At 39.5% G+C, this 12336-nt stretch overlaps 1 protein-coding gene across 1 annotated transcript in view; it reads left to right on the top strand.

The window, feature by feature from the left end:
* Window positions 1-12336, top strand: part of HMCN1 (hemicentin 1) — a 202018-nt gene that overhangs the window by 115870 nt on the left and 73812 nt on the right. The window contains exons 39-44 of the mRNA XM_074152276.1: window positions 2523-2674; window positions 3457-3580; window positions 7141-7316; window positions 7625-7721; window positions 9801-9923; window positions 11681-11842. Of these exons, the coding sequence (XP_074008377.1) occupies window positions 2523-2674; window positions 3457-3580; window positions 7141-7316; window positions 7625-7721; window positions 9801-9923; window positions 11681-11842 (834 nt within the window). The remainder of the gene's footprint in view (window positions 1-2522; window positions 2675-3456; window positions 3581-7140; window positions 7317-7624; window positions 7722-9800; window positions 9924-11680; window positions 11843-12336) is intronic.

Raw genomic sequence — 12336 nt, 5'->3', positions numbered from 1 at the left:
CTTACAAAAAACACCTGCATGCACCACCTTTGCTCTTTGCAAGTTTCAAGTCTGCTTAGCACACTTACTATCGCCCATCACACCATCATACTGGAAGAGATATGGCACAGGTGGTCAGAGGGAAGAAAATTCCCTTCTCTGTTTTTCAGCAATATTAGAATACATGTTTTGAATTAGGAAAATACGGTAGGGGAAGTCAATTCTAGGAAGAATGAGCAGAGGCACTAGATTTGTGGGAAAGGTATTTATGTTATTGCTTCAGCATTTTGGAAGGCCTTGCAATTGCTGGGTTTTACTCTAGACGACTTTAAAGCTCGCAGTAGATAAAGAAAGGACAAAGATCAAATGCTCTTTCATAATCCAAGAGATTTAAAGAAAAATGTACTGTGTCTAATAAGATGAAGTGGAAGTGTGGGTGTTTGCAGATATGAGACATCTGATCAAGAATCCAAACTGGAGCTTTTCCACTGATTTCAGTGACTTTTGGATGGGGCTGTGATCCAAATTCTTATCTTTGATACATGCATATGCATGTAGCAGGTTTTCTGTGGGAGTCTTCCATGCAAAACTGTGGCCTAAAATTGGCACAGTGTCCTCAGCTGAGATGCATGCAGAGTATGTAGTTCCTATTAATATTGATTAACAAATAATGAGTTGGGCAGTACGTTTCCATGGATTTAATGACCATCATGGGAAAAAGTTATGGCTCAAGACATTGTCAAACGCAATTAACCCCACCCAGTGATTAATTCCTGGGAAATAGTTAGAGCCAAGTTCATTATTGTGGTTAAACCAAAAAATGAAAAATAACTCCTAAGTATATCTGTGTCTTTTTATGGGTGGCGGAATTTCAGTTAATATGTCTGGAGTTTCTAGGGAAGTAATACTCTTTCTGAATTAGACACATAAAACTGTTTCCCCTTCCAGAAAAGAATATATGCAGTGCCAGCCAGAACTAACTGCATCGAAGGAAGCTGAAACACCTATGCATGAGCCTACTTAATTCAGCTTGCATCATGCCAGGCTTACAATGGAGTGCTTTTTGAATTTATCATGAACAACTTCATCATCCAGTTTAATTAGGGTTTATCAGTTTTGAGAAGGGAAAACTTGAGATTTTTTTCCACTCTAATAGCGAAAGCAAGAACGACTACTTAGTGGAGAACAGACTCTGAAGCATCAAGTACAGAAAGTTGTGCTGCATTCACTGAAAGCCTGCGCTAGATTTCTGTATAGTGGTTGGCATTGTGAATGAGCACCTATATTGGTCGATCACTGGTCATATTCAACAACTTCTGTTGTTAATAGTGTTGTGGATGCAGTAGCTATAGTGGAAATTATCGGATCTTTTTTGCGTTAAAAACAATGCTTGATACTGTAGGCTTAACATCAAATGGAACTAGGCAGGTCTACTGAAGGAAGCAGGTTGAATTCCAGTTCAGTATATTCATATGATTTCATTGTATTAGTTTTTCCACTTCTTTCTCATCACTATAACTTTTTCAGGCATTTGAGAACAGTGGATACTATTGCAGTGAAACAGGGAAACTGCGTGTGTGTGTGGGAAAAGGATTATAAAATCACAGTTGCCTTTTTTCTGCTGTTTCTGCTATTACTGGAATTTATCTAAGAGTAGGTAGTCTGAGCTACGGGCTGTTAGAAGTTGCTGAATTTATTAAGGAATCTTACTTTCAGTACAGAATTTTGGACATTTTTCTCCTTACAAAGAATATATATGATTAGATCACAGCATTGTTATCTCTTTCTAGGGGTGACTTTGTACTGTTTCTGACTGCAAACCTTTATTACGGAGTTATTAGTTGTAGGAGCAAATAAAATTGCTCTGATTCTCATGATAAATGAAACATCTCCCTTTTTTAATACTTCTTTAATACTCCTCGGTCCCTTCCAACCCGGGCAATTCCATGATTCTATGATTCCTCCTTTAGTATTTCTTTAATATTCCTCCTTTAACATAGGTCTACAAAATCTGTGTTTTGAGATGTTCCATTAAGAGGTTTTTTATCATTAGACAGGCGGGTGTTACACAATCTAATCTGGTAAATGTTCACATGTGCTCAGCAAGGCCAGTTTATTACTCTGTGTATGTATTTGCTTTGTGCAGTTTATATGATAAACTTCTTTCCTTAATCCTCACCACTCTTAATGCCTTTCACAAGTTTTAAATAGAATATGATAATATTTTTGATATTTTCTGGTTCTATGTTCTGGTTCCTGGGTTTTGCAGCTGTCCTCTGGACTGTGAGCCCAGTCCTGCTGACCTTGCTCACAGTAGTTTCATTGAAGTTATCTGACTGCTTATGCAAAGAAAGAGTGGGATTTGGCACAGAGCAAATAAATTACAAGAGTTCAATAGAAGTAGCATGAGAAGTCTTTCTAGTAGTGTAGTGCTTTGCAGAAAGAGAAGTAATGTCCAAAAGTAAGCCATCCCACTTAGTTTCATTATGATTAATACCCTTATGTTAGCTGTTTCAGTTTTGTTTTGTTTTGTATTTTTTCAGTCCCACCATCAATCTCTGACAGCAGTGACATGGTGACAGTGGTGGTTAATAATCTAGTGCGACTGGAGTGTGAAGCAAGAGGCATCCCGGCACCTATTCTGACGTGGCTAAAAGATGGTAGCCCCGTTTCCAGCTTTAGCGATGGACTCCAGGTACTGGGTTCCAGTCCTGCTATCTGTGCTATTTCCTTTTGTGGTAGGAGACTTTTAAACCGGTGTGGTTTAATGGAGCAGAATAAGTTAGAGGATTTGGAATGAAAGTATAAGGCCTTTTGCTCTAGGTTATTGGTGCGAGTTTAGCTCCAGTAATTACTGTGTGAAGTGGAAGATATAGATATATTGAAATAAGGTTGTCCTTTGATCTGATTTCATGCTGAGTAAGAGTTTGCATGAACAAATTTTTCACTTACTGGCAAGAAGAGGAAATTGGACCATATTCCTATGCTGAAGAGATCCATAGAGCTTAAGATCATGTAATATCTCATTACATAAAATAGTAATTCAGAAAAAAAGACCAACCGCTGATGTAAGGAGATATTTCAGAGTTAAAAGGAGAGGGCATGGTTGCTTTATGAAAGCTAATTTTATGATCTGAAAGGAAAGAGGGGAAATTTGTATACTATGAGGACAACTCAGGGCACAGACAAAAGGTGTGACAGAATGTTTGAAACTGATAAGAGGGAGGAATGTCAAGATCCTGCACAGACTTGCGAACGCCAGGAGTTCCCTAGGGACTTGAATGAGGTTAAACTTCTGCTTTTGCAAATCTCAATCAAAAGAGAACAACAGAGAGCAGGGAAGAGTTTAGGGAATGGAGAGATGGTGGGAAGCAGTGGCAAAGCAAGTATTTCATTTTGAAATGGAACCTAATAGTTCTCTCTGCTTGTGTTTTACTTTGAGGCATGTATACTGAATATGTCGTGCTTGTATTGCAGGTTCTGTCTGGGGGCCGAGTCTTGGCATTGAGTAGCGCTCAGATCAGTGACACAGGAAAATACACTTGTGTTGCAGTCAATGCTGCAGGCGAGAGCCAAAGAGATATTGATCTCAGAGTTTATGGTGAGATTTTCTGACAGAACTCTGTTATTTTTTTGGGGGTCATGAGAACTGTTCACGGAGCTTTAATTAAGCACACTGGCCTAGACCTTTAGCAGCATTGAATAAAAATTGTTCCAACCCATAATGGAAGGCGAAGGGCTGGAGAGGTGTGTGCACATGTAAGTAAATATACGTTCTCCAGGTGGGGTCTCACGAAAGTGGAGTAGAGGGGCAGAATCACCTCCCTGGACCTGCTGGCCACTCTTCTTCTGATGCAGCCCAGGATGGAGTTGGCTGATGCAGTTGGCTTTCTGGGCTGCCAGTGCACATTGCCAGCTCATGTTGAGCTTCTCATCCACCAACACCCCCAAGTCCTTCTCCTCAGGGCTGCTTTCCAGCCATTCTCCACCCAACCTGTATTTGTGCCTGGGATTGCCATGACCCAGGTGCAGGACCTTGCACTTGGCCTGGGTGAACTTCATGAGGTTCACATAGGCCCACTTCTCAAGCCTGTCCAGGTCCCTCTGGGTGACATCCCTTCCCTCCAGCATGTTGACCATGCCACACAGCTTGGTGTCATTGGCAAACTTGCCGACGGTGAACTCAAATGAACAATGATCTGCCATTTGTGTTGGAAATCTAGTGGTACCAGATGTGGAGAGAGGCGTTTGGATTTGAAGAATCTTTGTGGTTTTGCTTCTGCTTTCAGTAGGTCAGCAGAGAGAGAACTGTTTTGGCTCTGCCAGTCTCTAGCTTGATGACAATCCTGAGCAGAAATCTGGAAAATCTTGCAAGAGAAGTTAGAAGTTTGGGTGTTTTCTAAGGTGAATAGGGACAGCTCGTGAGGTTCTTGGCTTTCAAGTTTGGCTTTCAGAATTGACTCCCTTATAAATGCACTGTGGTTAGGATACTTGTGACTTGAGTCATGGATACTTTTGCATCTGCAAGGGGCAGTTCAGAAAGTCACGTCTCTGGCATGGCAAGCAAGCTGAAGGCTAACATGGGCTGGAACATTTTATGTCTAGAACAAGGAATATCAAGGTCCCTTTTGGAGTTTGAGGAAAAGTGTTTATGTATACATAACCACTCAAGTGCCATGGATAAATCTATTATTTGTCTTTTATTTTCTGGAACCTCTGTCCATTTTAGCTAGATGAAATTAAGAGTTGGTTAGAAGTTGTGTATGTTTAAAATTACTATTGTATTAGGAGCTGGCCAGGGTTGAGCTCAGCTGCAGGGACATCTTGAGTGAGACTGTCACCAAAAAGTAATACTACTCTTAGGACTTGCCTTATAGTGGTAATCTAATTAAGAAGTCACAAGAGGAAAATAATTTGGAGTGCAGTTGGAGCCGAGATGGTTAGAAATGTGCAGTACGCTGAGTCAGTCTAGGAGCTGGAACAATCTGGGTAACATATAGTTACCACAAGCATAATTAGATTAGTTTTAAACCCTGTTCCTTCAGAAACAAATGGTTTATTGTCTGTCTGTCTCTATTTCATAAACTTAGTTTCCTTTTGACCACATTTCAGTTCATTTAGCTGAGAGGAAAAGTAATTGGTGGAAAAGTATTTGGAAATAAATTTGCCTTCTGCAGTAATGGATCAGCTTCCAACTTGCAGTTCCACAATACTCATAAAGAATCTGGGCCTTTGTGAATTCTACAAAGAAAGTAAGATAAACAGAGTTTTTTTCAGTTACTATATTTCTTATCCACAGGGACCAGACTTTTCCCTAAATTATTTCCAAACTGTGAAATCAGCTGCTCTGCTTAGTACTTCCTGTGCAGGAAAAACAAAGCTTTATTGTTAATGTTATTTTTCAGGACATCTTGAGAACTGTACTGCTGGTTTACTGAGTACCACTTTGGGACATTTTATAATCTCATGTGTGCTAATTAATTCAGTATCTTTTTGTTCAGAGCGAGCCCAGAGTATTTCTCACAGACAGTCCCACTGCTTGCCTTCTTTTTACCCCAGTATTTTGTGCAGACATGCAGTTTCTGGAGTAATGGATTGCACAACTAAAAAGCAAAGGAAATGTGAGAATAAAGGTTCTTATATTTGACCCTGGACAACTTTTCTGGGGCAAACTGAACAGTCTTAGTACACAACAAGCATGAAAATCCCACTGGGTGTGTGTAACCAGACAAAGTAGTTCTTGCTAGGAGTGTTTTGATTTTGTAAATATTTTAATTGCAGCTCTAATGTTGGATTAATGTCAGGAGTTTAAAATGAACATGCTTTATGTTTTGAAATTATAGGAAAGGGAATCCCTATGAATTTCTTTAAGGATTTAAGATCATATATGCCATTAAGGGCACAAACCTCTGGCAGAGAGCTGGCAGTGAGCAGCAGCAGCGCAGGGCACGATAGCCTGCTCCACTCCGGGTGTTTTCCAAGTCAGTGTGTGTCTGACACCAAAATACTTTAAAACTCTTAATATGACAGTGTTCTGTCAATGACTCCAAGCTTCCCCAGGTGTCTCAGAAGGTTTCCTCTGACTGCATGCTGTTACCAAGGGACATTTGGTTCAGCCATGAATACTGATACAAAACCATAGATGGCAAACAGTTTTCAGTCTTTAGTCTTTTCAAGGTCGTCTTGTCAGTCTAATATTTCCTCCGTGTTCTTTTTGACTCCAACCATGAACACTTTCGCTCTTGAAAATTATGGACTTCTGTGTTTCAAGGTTTAGTTCTCAGTTGCTTTGCTTTTATGACTGTGGAAACACAAATAATCTTAAAAATGGGGGAAAAGATGTGTTTCCTTGAATCTTGACACTATTCAAGAACAGCTAATGGTTTTAAATTTAAGTGCCCAGAAGCATTTTTTTTCTTCCACACAGAAAACTTTAATTCCAAAAGCTGATTTTTCTACCCTATAATTTGGAAATAATAGTCTAATAAGGAGGTTATGGCTGAAACTGTAGTCCAAATCTAAATATAGTGCTCAGTGCCAACAATTGCAATAATTAGCTAGCAGATGCCACACAAAACAGATAGACAATAAAGTAATTGTAGATTGTGACTTGATGGTTAGGTCATTAACCCGTTTACTTGGCTGGAACCATGTAAGTTCTCATTCTGTCTTCTATATTTGGCCATCTCTGGACAAAATTCTTCTTAAAGTCAGAGTTGTCCTTAAAGCCAATTATCCATCTTGGCACTGGCTGGAAAAGTTTAAGACATTTTCAGCTTCTTGGTCTGATTCTTATCTTGTGAACCTTTTCACTTATTAGCTCTTTTTCTTTTTAGCAGGAATGTGTTTCCCCATTCTGTATATACTGATGATTTTCCTTTCTAGCTATATTTCAAGTATTTTTCTTCCTAGTCTTGGCTTATCTGCATGGTTTCTCTGTAGTTGATATCTCGCTAGCGTATAGCTTGCATAGAGGTTATTCTGTAGGTAACAAAAATTGTTCCAGTTCTTTTTGTGATATAAAGGAGACCCAAGTTGTGCATGAGAAAGGTAGTAACTGCCATTTTATTTTTGTTAGATGAAGACTGTTAACTCCATAGTGTGTATACTCTGGGAAGTCTGTAATGCTCAAAGGTCCTTCATTTTAATTTATTGCTGTAGTTCCACCAAACATCATGGGAGAGGAACAAAACGTCTCTGTGCTCATCAGCCAAGCAGTGGAGCTGCTCTGCCAGAGCAATGCTATTCCCCCACCTGTGCTGACGTGGCTCAAAGATGGACGACCCTTGCTGAAGAAGCCAGGTCTTAGCATCTCTGAAGATGGAAGTGTACTGAAGGTAAGCTGGGTGGTCGGGCTCCAGAGGCGATTGCTATCTGCGGAGTATACCCACCATGAAGGCACTTGATCCCCGTTAGAGGTTGGAGAGCATTAGGCCTGCCAGTGCAATAGAGTAGTGGGTAAGGAGTGAGGGAGGTCATAGGCGTCTAGATGTTTGCATACAGATTTTGCAGGAGTAATACTGTATTATTAATATTTAGAGATACAGATGTAAAAATAAAAATTTAAACCTGAACAGCCTCTCCTTGCAAGTTTCATGTATAATAATGTAAGAAGAAGAAATCTAGGTTTTCGTTTTCTTCCTAGATTGAAGAAGCTCAAGTACAAGACACTGGCCGTTACACTTGTGAAGCGACAAATGTTGCTGGGAAAACTGAAAAGAACTATAACGTCAATATTTGGGGTAAGATTTATTAAGCTTATTCCAGGAATGGAAACGGAGCTCAGAGGGAAATCATAATGTGAGATGCTAAAATGTTCTGTAGTTCGTAAACACTTAATTGCCGCGGTTCATGCAGGGAGATGTTGTTATATTTGCTGTAGTTTAACAGCCCCAGAAAGTGCACATGTTTTCCAAATTGCTTTGGTTTCATTCTAAATTAATACCAGCTACTTTGTAGGCCTTTGTCAGGCTGGTTTTGCATGTGTGATAGTAGTTTAGAACTATAACTGACTAGTTTTATATACATAGCTCCTATTTATGCACTCCAATGCCATTTAAAATAACCTACCAACTTTCCACTTTTTTAAATGCTGAAGCGTGGAAATTCAGATGAATAAAAGCTGGTTTTACCTAGCTTTATTTACTCTGCAAAGTTATCAGCGCTGAATCATAAACATAGCTCTGGTAAAATTTTTCCGTGGCTGGATGATGAATGTGGCTTTGGACATTTATTTTAATAATTGGGTTTGAGTGGGTTTTTTTTCACCATCATTTTCTTCCCATATGCAAAGTGAAATGTGCCATTTTTTGCTATTATAAATTAATTTCTTGCTTTGAAATTGCAAGACTAGAATAATATAACAGGGTTTGTAACGATAAAACTACAATTTTTAGCACAGCATTCTGCCATTATTTATTAAAAAGAAACATTCCTGGTGTTTAAATTAAAGCTGGATATTGTAGTACCATGGAAGACCATGCAGTTCTCCCATAATAAAGCATATACCCATTTTCTGCACATATCGTCCTCATCTCTCCCTTCCCAGACTTGTAAGATCTGCAGTGTTACAGAGGACCTGTGCTGCTGGTGGGATATGGATTTGTTCTTTTGTGCAATGAGACCATTTCAGTAGGATTTTGAGAGGAGAGATAATTCTTGGCTAGTTAACAGCTTTGATGGAATAAACTTAATAGAAACCAAAAGGTGCCTGTGAAAGTCATCTGTGGATAAGTGTTTAGAATTACAGTCTTTGTTTACACCCAGGGACGAAAAGTGCTGTTTACCATATTTTTAAATTTTAAATCCAGGAAATATATCCTTCTGAGGATTGGTGAGGTCCAGAGAGCTAACTCTGGTTCCAGGAGCCAGCCCATGTGTTAAATGTAAGATGTATCTCCTTAGACAATGGCACAAACTTTTTTACTAGAAGCAGGACAAATAAAAGGTTGAAGCCAGTACAGTACAGTAAAGCCCTTTCAGTCAGTTGTTCTGAAACCCATACATCTGGTTGTTGATAAATAAAGAGTTTGAAGTATCAGAAGGAGAAGCTGTCTACTGTCATGTGCAAAAAAAAAAAAAAAAAAAAAAAATGTTGGATAAGTTATTCACTAGTGAGATTTTGTTTGCCAGTTTCAGCCTGTGTTCTCCTCTGCTTTTTTTGGTCTCTTTTCAAGTGTTGCCTACCCTATTTTCATCAGAAGAAAATAGTTCCCCCATTTCAAGAAGGCAATTATCCCCTCCCTAGTGATTGAAGTTATTGAAGGCTTTGAGAATCAGAGTGAAAACAGTGGTCCCTTTTGTCTGCAACTGGGTTACAGTCACAGAGCTGTAGAGCAAAGCTGGCACTCTGATACAGTAGGACAATCGAAGGGATGGGGTCCTTAGTGTTGGATGTGGCAGCCAGTGTGTTGCTGCAGGAAAAATTCGAAGGAAAAAGTTGGGCTGAAGCTTAAGATTCACTTTCTGTCTAATGATGATATCTGTGTGTTTATGAACTAAGGCCATGAATGAGGCAGGCTCGTAGAGCTGGAGTCAGTTTACATAATTCACAGAAACGGCTTTGTTCTGTGAAGTCCATTCAAAAGTCAGCCAGAAATAGAGCCTATGCACGCACCCGACCTCAGAAGCTGGAGGGATAGATGCAGTCATTCGAAAGTATATTACTCCCTACCCAGGCTCTGGGTTGCACTGGCAGCATGAGAATACAATCCTTGTAATTGCTTCAAAGCGTAATGGGACAAATTCGTGAGAGGGTCATTTGGGTCTTACTGTCGGCTGATAATATTGCAATGCTGCAATTATTTGGCATTCCTTTTCAGTGTCACCAAGTATTTATGACTCGGATAACATCTCTCAACTGACTGTAATTGAAGGGAGCTTGATAAGCCTCGTATGTGAGTCTAGTGGCATCCCACCACCCAGTCTTACTTGGAAAAAGAATGGTGAGTAACCATCCATTGTCTGTTTTATAAAGCAAATGTAGTAATTCTGACCTGCCAATTTTTCTTTTTCCCTCTGTGTTCTCAGGAGTTGAAACATGCAAATATCTAAACAGTCCTGATATTGAGTGAAATGAACTACTGGAGTAGATTATTGCCTTCTCTCTCTCACCTGTGCTTGGATTAGGTGTCATTATTCCTAAAGGCGGGCAAGAGAAGCACAGTGCAGAGATTTCTTAGCTGGCTTAAAAATGAACAGTTAGTGAAACGCTTGATCCCTCTCAATATGCATATTTACCATGGTGCAGCAAGACAGCATCGAGACTGATTTGTGGATCCCAGCCGTCAGGGCTGTGTGTCGCTGTGAAGTCTGGTGCTGCTGAGTCGAGGGTCTCTGCGCTGTGATCCACTGCACAACACAGATGTATCCTCTGTTTTTTGGTTTTTTTTTTTAAATTTTTAATTTTTAATTGGCAGCCATGGCATACTGCCAAGTGTTGAAAAAACACCTAGTAGTAGTAATTGCTTTTGGGATTTACTGAACTTTTCTTTCATCCCATCTTAATATGTAAGAGTAGTCTGCCCACCTTTTTGCTTGAGGGGTTAAAGTAACATTGACAAACACCTTCTAATGAATCAGCAGACAAAATCAGGTGATTTTAACAGCTTCTTTTAAGCATAGACACTGTTGGAGACAGACTATTAGACAAAGTAAGATATTGAACTACTCAAGTATGGCAATTCTTATGTTATTAATCAATCTTGCTGTTTCGTCTGTGTTTTTCTAGAAGGCACAATACAGTGTGGTATGTAGCTACCTAAATTAATTTTGGCTTGTGGAAAGAGCAAATTTTAATTACGAAACACTTTTTTTACTGCATAAAATTTTCAGAGAAGATTAATTTTATCAAGTTCTTTTTAAACCCTGTGTTTGGAAGGCAAAAAGGCATTGTATCACATGTTCTAATAACGTACTGGAAGGCCAAAGTTTATACACTTAATGACAGAGTGGAAACTTGAACCTGTTGGAAAGTCTAGAAAGGCAGTTAGAAAGTAGTACAGTTTAAAACGTTACTCGAGATTTTTATCGCCTGTGCCATTTGGTGCACTTGTTCATAGACAGGATTTTAAATGCACAAGTGGGAAATGAAAATGCAGCTTGTATGAATTACCAGTGGCCGCTGTATTCTTTCTGTCACGAATTCTCCCTGGGGCTTGTAAAGCTGAAGATAGTTGCCTAATCTGAGGTCTCCATGATTGAAAAGTCTGCTCAGAGAACGTAGTACTGTTTTGCTGTCATGTTTCTGCGAAGGATTTCCTGGGCAGAAGTGTATGCACATGTGCATTGTGACACACAATACACAGATGGTCCAGCTGTGCAGATTAAATTGTATGTTTCTAAGCGCTGGCTGTGCTGGGTGAGATGATTATATACTGGCCAATGGGTCAAACTTTACTGAAAGTGTTGAATTTGCTGCTCAGTGGAAGTGTCCAAAACTTTCTGGATAGGTGTGAGTGTGGTGACAGCTCCTGTGCTTTAGCTCAGGTGACTGTATGTCGTGAAGTCAGCAATTCACATGGGGAGTCCTCAAAATCTGTTTGCGTGAAGTTTCTGATGTCTGGGAAAACTCTGATAGAGCAGTTATAAAATGGATAATTGTCTAGCTCAGTAATTTGTAAATGAGCCAGTGGACTTTACACCACGTGAGCAAGCTCATTACCATTTTCTGTGTTTTTATCTGAAAGAATGTCTCTTACAGGCTCTCCACTGGTGGCTGAGCTCTTGGGAAGGGTTCGGATATTATCTGGAGGCAGACAGCTACAGATTTCAATTGCTGAAAAGTCTGATGCTGCATCTTACACGTGTATTGCTTCAAATGTAGCTGGAAGTGCAAAGAAAGAATACAGTTTGCAAGTATACAGTAAGTGACCATGAAAAATTCTGTTCATAGTTTACCCATTCTGAAATAGAGTTACGTTACGGAAGCATTATCAATACAGTGATGTTAAGCTGCAGGATTTTCAGAGAGTAATGTCTAGCTATAGAACAATTTCAGGGTACTCCAAGAAGAATGGTACCTAATTAAAACTTTGACACTTTGGACTCGGAGCTTGTCCAAGTCATTGCGTGTACCTGTTGAAACTGCATTTGACCACAGATGACTATGAGGACGTAACCCCTTTAGGGGTTGGTGTAATGTTTCTTGTCACCAGGCTGTAGTAGTGATAACAATTACTTGAACTTAGATTTTCCAGTTTTACTGCAAATTCTGTATTTCTGTCAGCAATAAGAGGAGGTATTTTTAAACAATCCCATGAAAGAGAGTACCTTCAGAAATCTGAATGGATTGATAGCATCTATTCTAAGCATTTTGGAGCAGTCTTTTTTAATTTTGGTTGGTTTTTTTTTTGTGTG

This window comes from Numenius arquata, chromosome 8 (genome assembly GCF_964106895.1).
Source record: "Numenius arquata chromosome 8, bNumArq3.hap1.1, whole genome shotgun sequence".
NCBI classification, from domain to species: domain Eukaryota; kingdom Metazoa; phylum Chordata; class Aves; order Charadriiformes; family Scolopacidae; genus Numenius; species Numenius arquata.
Note: the sequence above shows the minus strand (reverse complement) of the source record. Positions and strands in the feature narration are given on the sequence as shown.